This window comes from Sinohyriopsis cumingii, chromosome 19 (assembly GCF_028554795.1).
Source record: "Sinohyriopsis cumingii isolate HCF-2022 chromosome 19, ASM2855479v2, whole genome shotgun sequence".
In the NCBI taxonomy this organism is placed as follows: domain Eukaryota; kingdom Metazoa; phylum Mollusca; class Bivalvia; order Unionida; family Unionidae; genus Sinohyriopsis; species Sinohyriopsis cumingii.
Window position 1 is genome coordinate 28,979,741 of NC_142979.1, and position 17,263 is coordinate 28,997,003.

At 34.9% G+C, this 17,263-nt stretch overlaps 1 protein-coding gene across 4 annotated transcripts in view; it reads right to left on the minus strand.

Moving 5' to 3' along the window:
* The window catches only part of LOC149775342 (kinase suppressor of Ras 1-like), a 120,366-nt gene that overhangs the window by 30,496 nt on the left and 72,607 nt on the right, over positions 1–17,263 (minus strand). For all 4 annotated transcript variants that reach the window (XM_089943817.1, XM_089943816.1, XM_089943815.1 and 1 more), the window contains 3 exons: positions 14,337–14,425; positions 5,894–5,990; positions 1,349–1,482 (listed from right to left, as the gene is read on the minus strand). In XM_089943817.1, coding sequence (XP_089799943.1) covers positions 1,349–1,482; positions 5,894–5,990; positions 14,337–14,425 — 320 coding nt within the window. The remainder of the gene's footprint in view (positions 1–1,348; positions 1,483–5,893; positions 5,991–14,336; positions 14,426–17,263) is intronic.

The following is a 17,263-nucleotide window of genomic DNA, read 5'->3' on the forward strand; positions in this document are numbered from 1 at the left end:
CTTTATCTTAAGTTTTGAGAGTTTGAACAGCTGATTCCCCATTATTTAAAGCAAAAAGATGTACTGCTGCCTGAGGAAATAAATCCAAGAATGATCATTGGAAAAGATTTGCACACTTTTTAATGCTCAATAATCATGTCTGCACACAATTATAAATATCTGATTGGTCATGTATTGTAAACCACCAATAGCAAACAGTTTTATTTCGATTACATGATGTAATGATATGAAAAGAAACTTTAGTACATTTGCTTGTCTATTAATTTTATATTTTTTTCAAGGACCAAGGCTTATTTCATGTACTTTTCAAGGATGAACTGAATTTCAAGTACTTTTCAAGGTAGTGTGCAAACCCTGAGTACTGTCTTGCTTTGAGTGTATACTTGGTGGCTAAAGTATAGTACTTTGTGTGTATACCTAATGGCTACAGTATAGTAGTTTTGCTTTGGGTGTATACCTAGTGGCTACAGTACAGTACTGTCATGCCTTGGGTGTATAATTAATGGCTACAGTACAGTTACTGTGATGCCTTGGGTGTATACCTAATGGCTACAGTACAGTACTGTCATACCTTGGGTGTAGACCTAATGGCTACAGTGCAGTACTGTCATGCTTTGGGTGGATACCTAATGACTACTGTACAGTACTGTCATGCCTTGGGTGTATACCTAATGGCTACAGTACAGTACTGTAATGCCTTGGGTGTATACCTACCTAATGACTACAGTACAGTACCGTCATGCTTTGTGTGTATACCTAATGGCTACAGTACAGTACTGTTATGTTGGTGTATACTTAATGGCTACAGTACAGTACTGTCATGCCTTGGGTGTATATCTAATGGCTACAGTACAGTACTGTCATGCCTTCGGTGTATAACTAATGGCTACAGTACAGTACTGTTATGTTGGTGTATACCTAATGGCTACAGTACAGTACTGCCTTCAGCGGGTGTATACCTAGTGGCTATAGTAGAAGTACTGTCATGTTGGTGTATACTTAATGGCTACAGTAAAGTAGTGTCTTGCTTTAGGTCTTACAACACATGATCAAGAGCATGATCAAGTAATCAAAAGTGCAAACATGAGAACTGCACTTTTAAATTTTTTATATATTTTAGACAAGAACTTTTAGGATATCAAAATTCAATACATTTTCTTACATATTACCTAAATTTCAGCTGAATAAAGTCAATGATGTAAAAGGAATTAGAGTTTTAATTTTTTTGCAAGGCACCTAAACAAGATTTATGCGACTGTTGAGAAAGTCATCTCTATGTCCTGTCATTCATATACAAGGCAATGATGTGATGATGTATTATAGTGATGCGTAAAAAGGAAAAGCTTACCTGTTAAAATGACATAGTTTTGTAACATTAAACAGCCCAAAGTCTGATATAACCACCTTGTCCTTGTCAATAAATATGTTTTTTGTCTTTAGATCTTTGTGAATAATTCCTTTTGCATGCAGGTAGCCCATACCCTAAAATGGAAATAAATTGGAGCAATTTCAGTGAAATATGTCAATAAAGAACACTCAATGGAAACAAAAATTAGTCCTTCAGTGATAAGTGCCTTTTGTACAGACGTTGCAAATTTTACACACTGAAAGAAAGGAACCCACATATGATGTCTTTTATGAGCCAGTAATGTTTATAAGTAGGTTTTTGTGATGGCTGATCCTACTGTACCAGGACACAAATTTATCAATACACCACTCCCTCGATAACTCGCACACATCGGGGTCCAGAAACATCGACCTCACTATAAGTGAGGCGCGAGTTATCGAGGGACCTATAAAAACGACATAAAGGAAAAATAAGGGGGGGGGGGGGGGTAAGGCAGATTATAGTGTTGAATACTCACTTTATAATCCTGCTGAGATTAACTGTGAATAAATATCTCTTCATAACGGTGTACTTTATTATTTCCTCATAGGGCAACATTAATTTCAGGATAAATTACAGTATATTGAGGCGATCATCAAAAACATTATTCCACGTGGTTTCCGTTTGCTTAATATGTGTACCACTTCACACACTGTGTACTACGTCACTAATTTTTATGTTGAATTGGATACATTCTAGTTTTATTGTTTGATCCAAATTAGACGTTATTTTATATACAAAAGATCGACTCTTTTCGAGAAAAAGTGTCGATCAAACGATAGATAGATAGATTTGAATGTGATAGAAGTAAAATGGAAAACAAAAAAAACAAGGGTTAATCAGTACAAACATATTTAATTGGTCTACAAATTTAAAACAACGTAAATTAGAACAAGTTAATGCTTACCGTTTGTGCCACGCTTGACAAATATCAATTTACTTTTTGAAAAAATCAGTTAATTTTTTGTGTGTGTGTTACTCCTTGGTTTCTCTGCCGCCGAGCAAAATCCCTCAGATTTCTAAACTGCATGAGCTTTACGTAGTCAACATTTTGGGTCTCCAGCCACCTTATGGCAATATCAAAATATTTGATTGCTTCCTGTGCAGAGGGGGGAGGTGGTGCAACATCTGCGTCTGCATCACTTTCAACACTTGTGGTACTCCAGTTAGAATCGTCTTCTGCTGCAAATTTGTTCGTTATAGAATTAATTATTGTTTCATCTGACACGTATTCGGCTGTGGGGCAATCATTGTCAGCACAAATCCACTCCTCCATATCATCACGAGAAATGCCCATCTCAGGACCATGAGTCTGTACGAATTTCTCCCAAACAGCCTCGGCATTAATGACATCAGTTTCACTGAAACCTTTGAAGTCACTATCATCGTCGCTGTCTCTGTTACTGTTTTGCCTTACGTCAAAGGCAGCTCCAAGACCCTTAATCCAGCACCCCAGGTCTCTTGTACTCGATTTTTTAATGCAACAAACATTTCCTCAAGTTGTTGATCAAAACAAAGCCAGCATGTAATTAGGTTCTCACTGAAGTACTCACGGGTTTCGATGTGACAGTTGATTGACTCTTTTCATGTTTTCAATGAACAGAATATGTTGTGATTATAATGTTTACACTGAAACGGAATTAAAGGATTAGAACGTGACTTTCACACAGGAAGACGTTTAATTGGTGTTTATTTCATTCTCTGTTGCCACCTGTTAGCATTTACCAGAAGTTTTCATTGATTGCTATTTCACCAGACTGTTTATTTACAGTATACTGACAACTATTTATCATAAAAACTTACATAATATATGATATCTTGAAACAGAGGTCTCGCTAGGATTTTAAAACTGGGTCTTTCTGCCTCTGAATTCAATCACCAAATATCAGTACATTTTCTCACCCGGCCGCCAGTCAAAGCTTTTGAACTAGCCGCCTAGCTACTGCATCATGTTCTTTGTTTTATGTACTCTTATAAAATGGCAACATGCATGTACATCAAAGAGTCTTTCAGTCACTGAATTCTGTCACTGTAAATATCAACACAGTTAAATGATCAACACATTTTCCCACAAAGCAGGTGGCTGAAACAGGACCGGCAAATCTTTGAATGTTCCCGTGCACCTATTACATGCGTATGGAGGACTCCCGCCTCAGTGATTTTCTGCGTCCCAGATCAAAAACTGGCGTCCAAATACGTGCGTAATTAAGCATTTTCGAGATCTCTGAAATTAATTCTTATTTAGAACTTGCAAATTTCAAAATATGGATTATATTTTTATGGGTATTAATCACCATTTTCGATGAAAAAACGAGCAATGCATCAAGTTTAATTTATCAATTCTTATCATAATTTTTTCATGTTCAGCATATTTTAAAGATATTTTAGATACATTTTCTCTGGAAAAAATCGGGAGCCAAGACGGAACCGCGTTATAAGCGGGATCGTGAGTTATCCAGGCGCGAGTTATCGAGGGAGCGGTGTATAGGGATCATGTTATTTCTGGTATCAATGTATGGCAGATCTTATTTCTACAGTGAAAATTTCTCTCCTGTGTGTGACTGGAGATCTGTGCTACATGAAATCCAATGTTGATACATGGAAACGGTCACATTCTTAGACCTCATCAAAGAAAGATAAGCACACATTTTATACAAAAGGAAATATTACATTTCTTTGCTGCATTTTTTCTATTCTTTAATCATGATGGTCAAGTATGAGAACATTAATAGCTTACAATGAATAATGGGTATGCATTTTAAATTCTTTGTAAGCTTGAAATAATGAAAACATTAATAGCTTACAATGAATACTGGCTATGCATTTTAAATTCTTTGTAAGCTTGAAATAATGAAAACATTAATAGCTTACAATGAATACTGGGTATGCATTTTAAATTCTTTGTAAACTTGAAATAATGAAAACATTAATAGCTTACAATGAATACTGGGTATGCATTTTAAATTCTTTGTAAGCTTGAAATAGCTGTAAGTCCGTAAAATAAGCTGCATACGAGTTAATATAAATTGAAGACTAGATATGTGCAAATACTACAAAATATATACAATATATACTGAGCATGAAAAAGAGGCATAACTCAGAAAAAGTGCATCAGTGAATGACAACAGAATGAAATGTGCTTGTCAATCTTGTCTAAATATCTGCCAAATTTCAACACAGTCCGTGGAACAATGTGGCAGTAGTGTGCCATAAGAGGTTGGTCCTGGCTAGCATATCAACCCTGCCCCCCAACTGTATTCCAGCTCTGAAGAGAGTAGGATATGTTGGTATTGAAATGAAAGTAAAGTAAAAAGCCTCAACACTATGGACAATCCAGGGCATGGACAGACAGATATGAGACACACACAAGGATACAGAAGAGATCACTTTGCCAAATGTCTGCAAAGGTTGGCTCACCAACACAAGATTGAGGACATTCATATGGAATGGACAAAAAATCCTAATACTATATGCACCAGCCATATTCATGATGGGAGTATAGAAATTCCATGAAACATATCTTTAAAAGACAGTTGTTGTTGTTGTAGGGTTTAACGCCATTTTTCAGCACACGATAGGCTATACATGGCGGCCAGTATTAATGGTGGAGGAAGAACCCGGGAAATCCCCGGAAAGTACCACCGACCCTCGAGAAGCTACTGGCAAGCTTTCTCACATACCCCCATTGGCCAAATCCGAGACTCGAACCCACGCAGACAGAGGTGAGATGGCAGTGATCTGTAACGGAGAGTGCTTTAGACCACTCGGCCACTCGAGGCACCACATCTGACAGGATGTTATCCTTAGTAATAGCAAATTCTCTAATCTCACTTTACCTAACCTATCCATGTTAAATATATATTTTCATGCAAGATAAATTTACCTCACGCTCATGGATAGGATGACTGAAATATGGCATCTGCGGTATCAGATAAAGACTAATACAGTTATCCACTGACTAACATGATTTCAACTACCTAATGTGAATTTCATATTAACATGAATTCATAGGAATTTTAAAAACAATTAATTAATATACTGAAAACTATATATATAAAAAAATGGAATTATTTGTCTGAAACAAAACAAATTGGGAATCGTAAATAGTCAAAATGAATTGCTCACAAGTTAACTGAATTACATTTTTTCAATGCAAATTAAAGGCAATGAAACCAAATATGTTGAGTTTTGTGATTGTTAATTTTGTGACCACTCTTGGGAAGGCAACTATCTCAAATCTCAGGGGTTATGTGCATTTAATATTCAATAAAAAGTATAACTGATATTGCTTTACAAGATTATGCCAAAGAAACAAGAGTAAATCAAACCTGAAAAGATGTTTGCAGAAATGAGAGAATGTGAGACTTACAGGTAAATGGACAGTCTGAGGGAGGGTGGAGAGGGAGAGTTGGATTGAGACGACAAAAACTGAGAAAAACTGCAAGAAATAGAAAGAAAAATGAACAAAGACAAAAAATGGAAGAGTACAAACAATATGGTTTTTACCTGGGCAACTTGTTGGGCTATGATTATTATCTTGTTCATGAGGAACTTTTCTTTCCTCACATGAATGTATGTATATAGGGAATGACCTTTGCATAAACTGAAAGAGAGAAACATATATAACAATCAGAAATGTACAGTAACAGTCATCTTGAGATGACATATTCTGAACGCCCTGCTTTTCTAAAGACTCCTACTGGAAGTACCCTATGGTCCAGAACTCTCTGTAGGCCTTAAAGAGGACAAACATGCAAAACTGAAATTCATGCAAACTTCATATATAATTTGCTATATGTATAAGGTTCATTTTCTAAAAAAAATTTACCTTTTATTCTTACTCGTTACGAAGAAATTTATAAAAAACCGATCATCTCTCCTGATCCATCTTGAACAGAACAATGTGCTTCCCTCCCCCTGTAAAAATAGCGGGTGTGACGTCATTTGAGACACTGTACAGAATGGCATTGTTGATAATGAATTATGGAGAAGTCGCACTGGGAGAACTCAACCCAGGTGTTAGGAGAAGTCACCCCATGGTGGTCAGAGAAGTCGCCACACTGTGCCTGGAGAAGTCGCCCCAAGGATCATATATACTAATTGTGAAATGTCGCCACGTGGTTGTTAAGGCTTTATTTATTGTTGTTTTTCTTCAACTTAATAACTTATCAAATCAATAAAATTTGCAACTTTTCAACTTTTCCATTTTATCAACTCCGCTTCTGTACTTAATGAAAAAGAAGTATCTATCCCTTTTGCTCTGCTCTTCAAATCATTAAATGCACTTTAATTGGAAAAATAGAGCAGGTGTAAGGATGATGTGACATCTGCAGTTTTATACATGAAAGGGCTCCAACCTAATAACTAAAGTCATCCTGAGACAACTTTATGGCATGGACCTGTATAACCCGAAATCGACTGAATTCTTGCTGACCATCAATAATCCAAAGGGTTATAGTATCATCTCTCTAACTGAACAATTTAATCTGGTTTTTCATTGAGATATGCTAAACATTGATGAATAATACTTGATCTCGATAAAAAGCATCACTGACGCCTACTCAGGAAATCCGGTAGCTATTGAGTTCAACATCATGGCTAACGCACAGAATTCGGACGGTTTCTGAAAGCTCACATGTACTAGGCCCATCATTTAGTTTATTTCTTCTTTTTTGTCAGTGTTCGCAATTTTATTATTTCTCAATAAAACAAATTATTTAAAGTTGAACGAGAAGTTTAAAAAATATTTCACTACTAAATTGCCGATGCACAATAAACAGGATCACGTTATTTTATTATATATAACAATAACATGATCACGTGTACTAATGGGATTTTGTTACTTTAAATGCATATTTGAACTGCTCAACGTACTTGGGACATAATAAGAAGACCATCTTTAAAAACAAATTTAAATGTCACATTTAAATCCTGGACTAAACTGAATAACATTTCACATAGTCCGAATCAGCTTGGAAGTTTGAAGAGTCAGCCAGATATATGGGCTGAATCAGTCAGCGATTTGTACCGAATCAGCCTGGTCTGAGTTTGAGAGTAATTACCACATTAATGAATAATGTCAGCATAATAGATTTATCAATCAAGAAAGTTAACAGTAACATTTGTTTAAAAAATTGTATCGTGGTGTTCCGGTGCATGTAGTTATAAGAAATCTAACGAGTTTATACAAAGACTTTCAATTATAAGTGATTTATTTTTCTATTATCGACATTACACAAACAAGATGAATGCAGAATGGGAAGGAGGGGTTTATTATACAATGAGTGGAAAACAGACTTGAATGTAAGTGTGGAAGAAAAATGCATATTCATCTGATGCAGTTACATACAAAATCAAACGTGCATAATAAATTGATGTTGGAAACATTGAATGAAAAAGCGTAAACATTTCTTTAAAGTTGTTTCATTTGGTAGATAATTTCTTACTTTTCAAAGATGGATAAAAAAAAAAAAAGAGTAAAATAATTGAGGACTGCTCCAGAACTGATATTATTTACACAATTTAGAGCTGCGCATTGAACCATCCTGTTTCTACCTGACATTTCACTGTACAAATTGAATACAATTCTTATACGTTAATCGTCTCAAATGACGTCACATCCTGTTTGTATGGAAGGGAGCTAACAAATTCGGGGCAGATTCTTTTCGTTTCATCTCAGAATACAGGACAATATTTTGTATGAAATGTTTGTGCAAATACAATAGATGTAAAGAAACAAATAGTCGGGATAGATTATATATACAAACTACTAAATATCCTTCTATTTATAATAAAATTGTGCAGGTCGGGTTTTTTGTCCCATTTAAACACTAACGGACCTGGATAGGCGAGGCCCATCTGCGGGCTAAAATTCATTACTTTTTAAAGCAAATCAATAAATCCTTTCTACAAGACGAAAAGCATTTCCAGGAAAAAAGATAAGACCATTTCTTCCTTTTAACTGCTGAGTGTTGAAATCATCTCTAATATTCTTCAATGGTAAGATTTTCAAATTAGTTGCTTTGGTGCACATACTGGATGTCAACTTGGCACCATTTTTATTTAGGACAAAGTAGACACCATAATGTCTTTTGGAGAAAAAACAATTTCATAATGATCAGCCATTCTGGGTGAGTAATGACAACATGATTTTTAAGACAGTTGTTGTGCCAGTTATCCTGGATGTACAACTAGGACCAACTTGGTATCATAAGAAGTCTACCGGTGAAAAATCCTTGTCGCTATAGCCATCCATTTGGAAGAAGCAGAGATACAATATTGTCAAGCTAGCCACAATGGTCAGTTTGCACCATTTTCATTTACAACCAATTAGACAAATTAACTCATTAACCCATGGCACCTCATTTATGCATCAGGAGGTAGTAACCTACTTCTGAGGTCTGTAGTGTCAACGTCACTTAAGATACACTACAAGTGGGTGGTATTATAGAAAGGTAGACAGATGTAGCTCTATAATGATACCAAATAATCTGTACTTTCTAGTTGCACTGCAAAATACAGTAGGAAAAACATTATTTTTTGGACCCAATTTTTTACCACTAAAAATTCGCCCATGGTCGGAATCCAATTTTGTCTGGATTTTAGACTTTTTGGCCTCAGATCTAAGGCAGACCTGTCTGAATTGCACATTGACAGGTGAACCTTTGCAAAAGGTAGGATAAGATGAGCATTTCAAATAAAAAGTGGTCTGGATACGAAAATTATGGGTCTGTTAAGCAGAAAAATAAATAATAAAAAAATAAAAGAGAACTACAACTTTTACCCTTCTGCTCATGCACAAGTGAAATAACCAATGAATAACGATGTTTCTAATACAACTAGACATTAGGTCAACCGGAAATCTCTTGGAAGTCGATGTATTAGGATGTATTCAGAAATAGCCCCCAAAATGTTTCCTACTCACATGTCAGGTGAAAATGACAAAAACCTCCAGGGTTTAATGAGTTAAAAAGTCATTTGATCAAAATCCAATGTCAAAATGACTTTCCATTTAAGAGTAGTAGCTCTAACAAGGGTTTCAGAACAGCCATCATAGTGATGGCACTGGATACCAGATCAGCACCATTTTAATTTAGGATCAAGAAGACATTATAAGAAGTCTTCTGGTGATAGCCTCATGCTGATACAACTTTTTTTTGAGGTGTAACAATAACAAGATCCATGGTGGCCATATTGGATAGTAGACTGGCACCATTTTCATTTAGGAATAATTACACATCATCAAAAGTATTTTGGTAAAAGCCGGATGTCAATATGACCAGCCATATAGGAAACATAGCAATAATAAAACTATCAAGATGGTCATTGTGGTGGCCATATTCAGATCATTATTATTTTCATATACCCCCATCGAGACATTATAAGAAGTCTTTTGGTGAAAACTCCATGTTGATATAATTACCTATTCAGAGGACAAGCGATAACAATTTTCAAAATTGCTGCTATGACAGCCAAATGTGACATCAGATTGGCACAATTTTCAAACAGGACAAATTAAACAATATGAAAAGTCTTCTGATGAAAACCCCATGTCAATGTGAATTTCCATTTATCAGGAGTAGCAAAAACAAGATTATCAAGATGGCTGCTACAGTGGCCATAGTGGATATCAGATCTGCACAATTTTCATTTGTGACCAGTTAGACATCACAAGAAGTCTTTAAGCAAAAAACCCATGTTGAAATGACCATCCATTCTGGAGGAGTAGCAACACAATGATTTTCACAATGACCATCGTGGTGTCCATATTGGATGCCTGAGTGGCACCATTTTCATTCAGGACCATCTAGACAATGAGATGAATGTGTGTCCAATGTTTTGTGGCAAGCATCCCAGTAGTTTAAGTGGAGTAGCAATAACAGACTTGTGCTAATGGACAGACTGACATCAGATGATCCCATATACTCTTCTGGTCTATGACCAATAGAGCTAAAAACCTGTAGTCATTAGAGTAAAAAAGTAGGTTCCTCTCACTGACTTATGCCCACTGCAAAACAGTGGCAGGAAAAAAAAAAGCTGAATGTAAAATCTAAATGTAATCATTTGAACATGAAAAGTCAGTCACTGTGACCTACTCTTGCTCATAGTGAGTAGGACCCTCCAAAATGAATATATCCATCAGGTTTAATGACTGTACATACAACAGTGTCGGGAAAACTGCAAACATTTATAGGAATTATGGAAGCATCCAAAGTAGATCAATGAGACCTAACCTTTATCTGCAATGAGTGGTATCTACAAAATGAATAAAAACAGTTTCTAGACACTATATAACAGTGCCAGACAAAAAAACTGGGTTAAATACATCATGAGGCCCAAGTGGGTCTAATATCACTCCTCTGACTTGCATAACTTAACCACTGACCATGTCCCTACACAGGCTCATGTACTATTCTAAAAGCACAACCTATATAAACTCTCAAACTTTATATGATGTTTATTTTATCTCGTGTACGAAAGCAAACAGTACGATAAAAATTATTTCTAAAGCTAAAGACACAATTAATATGCATAGTCCCATGCTCATAATCAAAATCATTCATTTTTCAACATTTACTTCTGAATCTTTAATCCGTGATCTAACGAGTCAAGTGGCTTTCACACAAACTGAAATTATAATTCCAAATGTTTTATTTTCTTAAAAGGACATGGATTTTTTCTCTTGGATATTAAATCTGAAAGTGTTTCATGAGAAAAGCATATTGGTGCAAACAGTTTTGTACCTGAGTGATCCCAAGGGACATTTTTCTACTCTAAATGGCAAGTGTACCCCTAAATTGAACAAATCACCAATATCTTGGTCATTACAGGGGTATTGAGGTACATCAAATGTTCTCTTGACAACTCAGTCAAAGTGCATCACTGGATATATTTTTTAACTTAAAAGATGCAAATTACAAATTTAAAATAATATAATAGTCGTGACAATGGATCTATGAAATGCCATCAAATATGCACAATGCAGGTAATAACATATAAATGACACAGGCACTTTAACAAGGTAATACTAGCAAGTGTCGAACTCTATTTCACCAAATATATATAATTTGCTTCCAAATATTTAAAAATTTCAAATGTGGAAAAGATTTTGAAATAATTCAGTGGAAAAAAATACATAAACTTAGACATGAATTCTACACAAAATCTGGTCTTACTGCAGCAAAATCAATATTAAATAAAAAATAAAATTACTTGCAAACAAAGATTTATAACTGTAAAGAAATGTTGATACTTAATTAGTGTTGCATATAGTATATAATAGCCTGCAATTGTATAGCATCCCTAACATCAACATATCTAATCAAATGTTTCTTCAGATCTTTCACCCACTCAATATTCATAATGCATCATTATCATAGTGCCTTAAGAGTTCAATGATTGATCAGTTTAGTCAATACTGTGATGAAAAGTTCAGAGTTCAGCCAATCAGATGCAAGATTGTCTCCTCAATATGTGTTGATCTTGCTCACAACCTATCTCATATCTTGATGAGGCCAACTAAAAAAGCATGTGTGGTTCTGGTTACCCAACTAACCCATTTTTTCTTGCTGACCCCACCCCCTGCCTTTTTCTGGAAAAAAGTTTCAGGAAAAAAGAAAAAGAATTTTGGGAATTCAGAATGTGAATGATGTTAATTTTCCAGTTTATGCTTCATTTAAATCTGTCCAGATCAAAAAAGTAAAAAAAAGTTCTGTTTTCTTTAAACCAAGAAAGTAAAAAAAGAGGTTGTACTGACTTACCTACTTTTTTGTATGTAATCAGAACCACACATATTTTTTTATTTGGCCAAAAGTCCTGTTTTCTTTAAAAGTTTATTCAAAATCGATCAGAACTACAGTCTCTCGTGGTATTTATAAAGTTCAGTCAACCTGATGTAAGATAACCTCAGTCATATTTGAAGTTCTTGCTCACGATAGAAAATGTGAGATTTTGGTCACAGTCTGATAAAAACAAATCAGAAATATGGTCTACAGGGAGGCAATAGGCACAGCCATTCAGATGCATGATCACTTCATTAATATCTGTCAATCTCAGTTATAATCAAACTTGTCTGAGATTTGAATGATAAAGAAATATTTCACATGTGATAAAAACAGATTAAAAATACTGCCTCCAGACAGGCAACAATCTTAGTCAAGCAGATACAAGATCACTTCTTTAATATGCAATGATCTCAGTCAAGCAGATACAAGATCACTTCATTAATATGCAATGATCTCAGTCAAACATATACAAGATCACTTCATTAATATGCAATGATCTCAGTCAAGCAGATACAAGATCACTTCATTAATATGCAATGATCTCAGTCAAGCAGATACAAGATCACTTCATTAATATGCAATGATCTCAGTCAAGCAGACACAATATCACTTCATTAATATGCAATGATCTCAGTCAAGCAGATACAAGATCACTTCATTAATATGCAATGATCTCAGTCAAGCAGATGCAAGATCACTTCATTAAGGGGGCTCTCACCAATTAATATGTACTTTAGAGAGAGTGACGTATGTAAAGTGAAGTAGTTTGCATTTAAAACATGCACAATGGAGAGAATGTTGGCATACCTATATGCTACAGTAATGTAATGTGGATGATATTTCTTTGGATATTGTACTTTTGGAAATTTTACATGATTTAAGCACACTGCTAACTAAAATGACTGCTCCCTTGTGTTAAAAAATCAGCCTGAATCAGTCTAAAGTACACTATACATAGCAGCTATTAAAATAGGGAAAATGAATTTTGCCAGACTAGACAATACCAGCTTCTCAAAGTGCAATGAATGAATTACCAAATATATAAAATGTAAAAAAAGTTATCGGCTCTTTTTTTATACAATTTACCTCTGAAGTTCAGGAAGTGAAAATGACCAAGTAGAGCTAGCACTTTTTTGAAAGGTGCACATTTGAAGTAAGGTCAAGCTGCATACTCTATAACCCATAGTACACCCATCAATCATACACCAAAATAAACGGAATTAAAGGTTCTTTTAATTATACCTAAGATATACAAAGTCTTTTTTAAATAGCCAGTATAACCAGTGAGGAAAGCCGGGGAAATTCTTTTTCTTTAAAATCCTAACCCTATGGAAAATGCGAAACTGTGTAGCGCCACCTAATATGCAATGATCTCAGTCAAGCAGACACAATATCACTTCATTAATATGCAGTGATTTCAGTCAAGCAGATACAAGATCACTTCATTAATATGCAATGATCTCAGTCAAGCAGATGCAAGATCACATCATTAACATGCAATGATCTCAGTCAAGCAGATCACTTCATCATACTATTTGTCAAATTTGGTAAAATTATATTCCATTGTTTTCTGATAAGAAACTATTTTAAAGTTTTTCTTATTTAGCCATGGCTGCCATATTTAATGGCAAGTTGGCAACTTTTGTACAAACTTTAAAGTCCTTAAGACCAGTTGCTGTTAAATTTGGTTAAATTCTCCTCAGCAGTTGCTGAGTTGCTGTTATTTAAAAGTTGCTAAATATTTAGTAATGGTGTCAATACTGTATGGCAAACTGGCATTGTTCAATTTATATTAATCAATTTTACTAGTAGTTCAAAGGTTTAGCTTTTTTCAGTAATGGTAGCCAGATTTGACAATGGATTGGCATTCTTTGTACAAACTTGTATGTCCTTTATGCCAAGATGCTTTCAATCAAATCTGATCAAATTTTGTTGAGTAGTTATTTGATGTAGTTTGAAATTTTTATATATTTTTATTAACAGAATTCTCCCATAAAATCATTTTCATATGTTGAAACTGGTCAAGCAGTTTTAAGAATATGTAAATAAAAACTTTGAATTGATGTGGGATGATGCACAGTGTATAAACAACTTTAATAAGCCCATTTGGCCTAATGGTCAAGTGAGCTAAAAATATTACACCAAAATATGTACAATTTACTTACCTAGTTACAATTGCCAAGTGTGGCGGTTTCATACAAGCACCCATAAATAAAACTAAATTTTCATGCCTGGTTTTTCTCAGCATTGCAACCTGAAAAAGACATGAGCCTTAATTACAGAACATGTCTTGTTATATTGGATATTAAATCAAAGGCTGAGAAAAGGTTACAACTTACATTCAGACCCCTCCCCCAACAAAAGTGAGTTTAATATTTTACTGATTCTAAAATTAGAGAAGGCAGGTGGATTTTGAAATTTTTTTATTAAAAAACATATATTTAATATGATTTTTGTGTGATTTACTTTGTGATGTGATGTGATTTGGATTTTTAACATAGCTTTAAAAGAAATTCAGTCACATCAATACAATGTCTGCAATGTGGTAGTTTATAGTGATGTCTAGCACTGGGGCATCATGCCGCAGACATGTAGTATGATGTCCCACCCAGTCACATTATCCTGACATCAGGCTGACCAGTCCTAACAATATCCTCTTAATGCTGAATGCCCAGCGAGGCAGCTGTTAGTACCATTTTTGTAAGTCTTTGGTATGACTTGGCTGAGGATTGAATCCACGACCTCATGCATCCGAGGCAGATGCTTTAACCACTAGGCCACCAGGATTTACTTTATAATATAGGGGAAAAAGTGCAAGGGTAAAAAATGAGAAAGAGAAATGGTCAGCTGACTGGAAACACTGTTTTTTGCCTTATGTCCTTAAAACAGGAAAATAATATTGTTCACTTATTTTCTTAACAACATACCATATATTCTTGCTTATGAGTCAAAAGTACAAATGCAAACAACATTGCTCCTCATTTTTGTCACACAACATGCTGGCAAATCAGTGTCTACATTGTTTGTTTCAATGATTACTCCTAAAACAAATGCACAAACCCAGATCTGACAGTGCATTATGTGAAAACAGATCTGGGTCTGCAGTTGGATTCAGCTCTTGAGCGAGTATATATACAGACCTGCCAACCCTGACGAGTCCGTCTCAGTAAGGCAGTTGATTTTTTTTCCCGTAAGACTGACCACTTTTCAGTAAGGTGTAACAAAATATCAATAACTGCTACTGTAAAGCTGGAAAACGTAATTAAAAGTTTGACACATCGACGATAGATATTATGTTGAACTGAAAGGTTTGTAAAGTATGTGTAAACTATATTTACCACTATTACAGTTGTACAAACTCTAGTTCCAAACACTATGCGCTCAATGGCATGTTGCCATCTCTCAACTTGACAGAATTCTTGGAAATTCTTTACTTTTTCACATGACGACTGTAATTATATCTCCTGCCACGAGTCATACTCAAATTGGCACATGATGTCCAATAAATGTAATTGTGTCCTTTCCAGCTTTTATTCACAAGAATCTGAATACTCCTTTTTATTCTTCTGTGTTGATTATTAACTCTTTTCTACAAGATTATTTTCCCTTTCGTCTTAAACATGCATCTCTTTCTGGACACCATTTAAAAAAATTCTATTATCAACAGTTTGATCATGCAGATGCTTTGCATGAACAAATAGGTGCAGTTTAAAGCGTCTGGGGTGCTGCTGTAAAGTTAGTCTGGTTCCCTGACTAATTTCACTAATTCTAAGATGAAACCCAGATCCAAATAAAACTCGGATGAACCAGTTATCTGGATTTTGCGGCAATGATCATTTTTCCGTAGTTTTTGCTAGTATGCTGTAAGTCAGTATTTTAAGGGTAATTTTCATAAGACTTATGGCAAAATCATAAGAGTTGGCAGGTCTGTATATATGTCATGATGTCTCAATGACAGTATGTACATTTGAATTAAATTAGTGATAGATTATGTGTTGCAAATACATTTTTTCCATCAACGGATCACATAAATCAAATGTTTTCCTGAGATCCACAAGTCTATAAACATTTGGTCAACTGCTGATATAATTCAACATCATTATCTAGATCAAGTGTGAACCTAAGAATAAATATCCACTAGGGTGGATGATGTGAACCGTTTACATAGACAAAGACACCAGCTCCAGTTAGGTAAATTTCAGAAATGGCCTAAAGGACATGATATTTGTAACAGAATGATTTATGTAATAGTCTATTTTATAAAATGGTAAAATACTTTCCACCTTAAAATAATGAAAGCATTCTGAAGTCTTATTTTGAAAGGAGAAACAATCTTTGTATTCCTGATGAGAACTGCTTGGATGCCAGTAGAGCAATTATAATATACAGTTTTTCATCGCATATTCTATATATTCCTCCAAACAGTGGCCCCAGGGTCATAATGCAAAATCCATTAAATACATAATGTGTCTTCCTGCTAGGATACAATGTTTGGTCCAAAAAAATATTTTTAAACATCATTGTAACTGAAATTTGTGTACATCTAACTGCTGATTCCCTTCCATGGATAACATGAGTGGACACCAAGGTCAACACTCCTCTCGCAGATGGTTACTCGTACAGCCAACACAACACAACCGCAAAGTTTCATAAATTTACAACCACCAATTTAGGAGATTCTTATGTTATGTGTTTAGGCTCAAATAAACAGCAACATAAGAAAGAGTGAAAACAACAAGCTTTAAAAAAAAAATTAACAAATAATTTATTTCCTTGGAAAAATAGTGTAAAAATGAAAAATTAGGAACTTATGGTTTTAAGAATCAAATCCAAAAATAATCCAAGAATAATCCACGAATTCAATTTTAGACGTCCTAATAATGAAATGTTCTAATGAATCCAAGTTCGAGTCCCTACGAAGAATCCATGATGGAAGGCAATGAAGTATACTGCATCCTTTGTGGTGTTGTAATGTCTACAATTCTGTGTTATTCACAAACAATAATCAGGTGTTTGAATTAATGAAATGTCTCTGTCCAAGAATTCTGTATGAGCACTCAAATTTTCCCAGGAAAAAGAATTATCCCTTAAA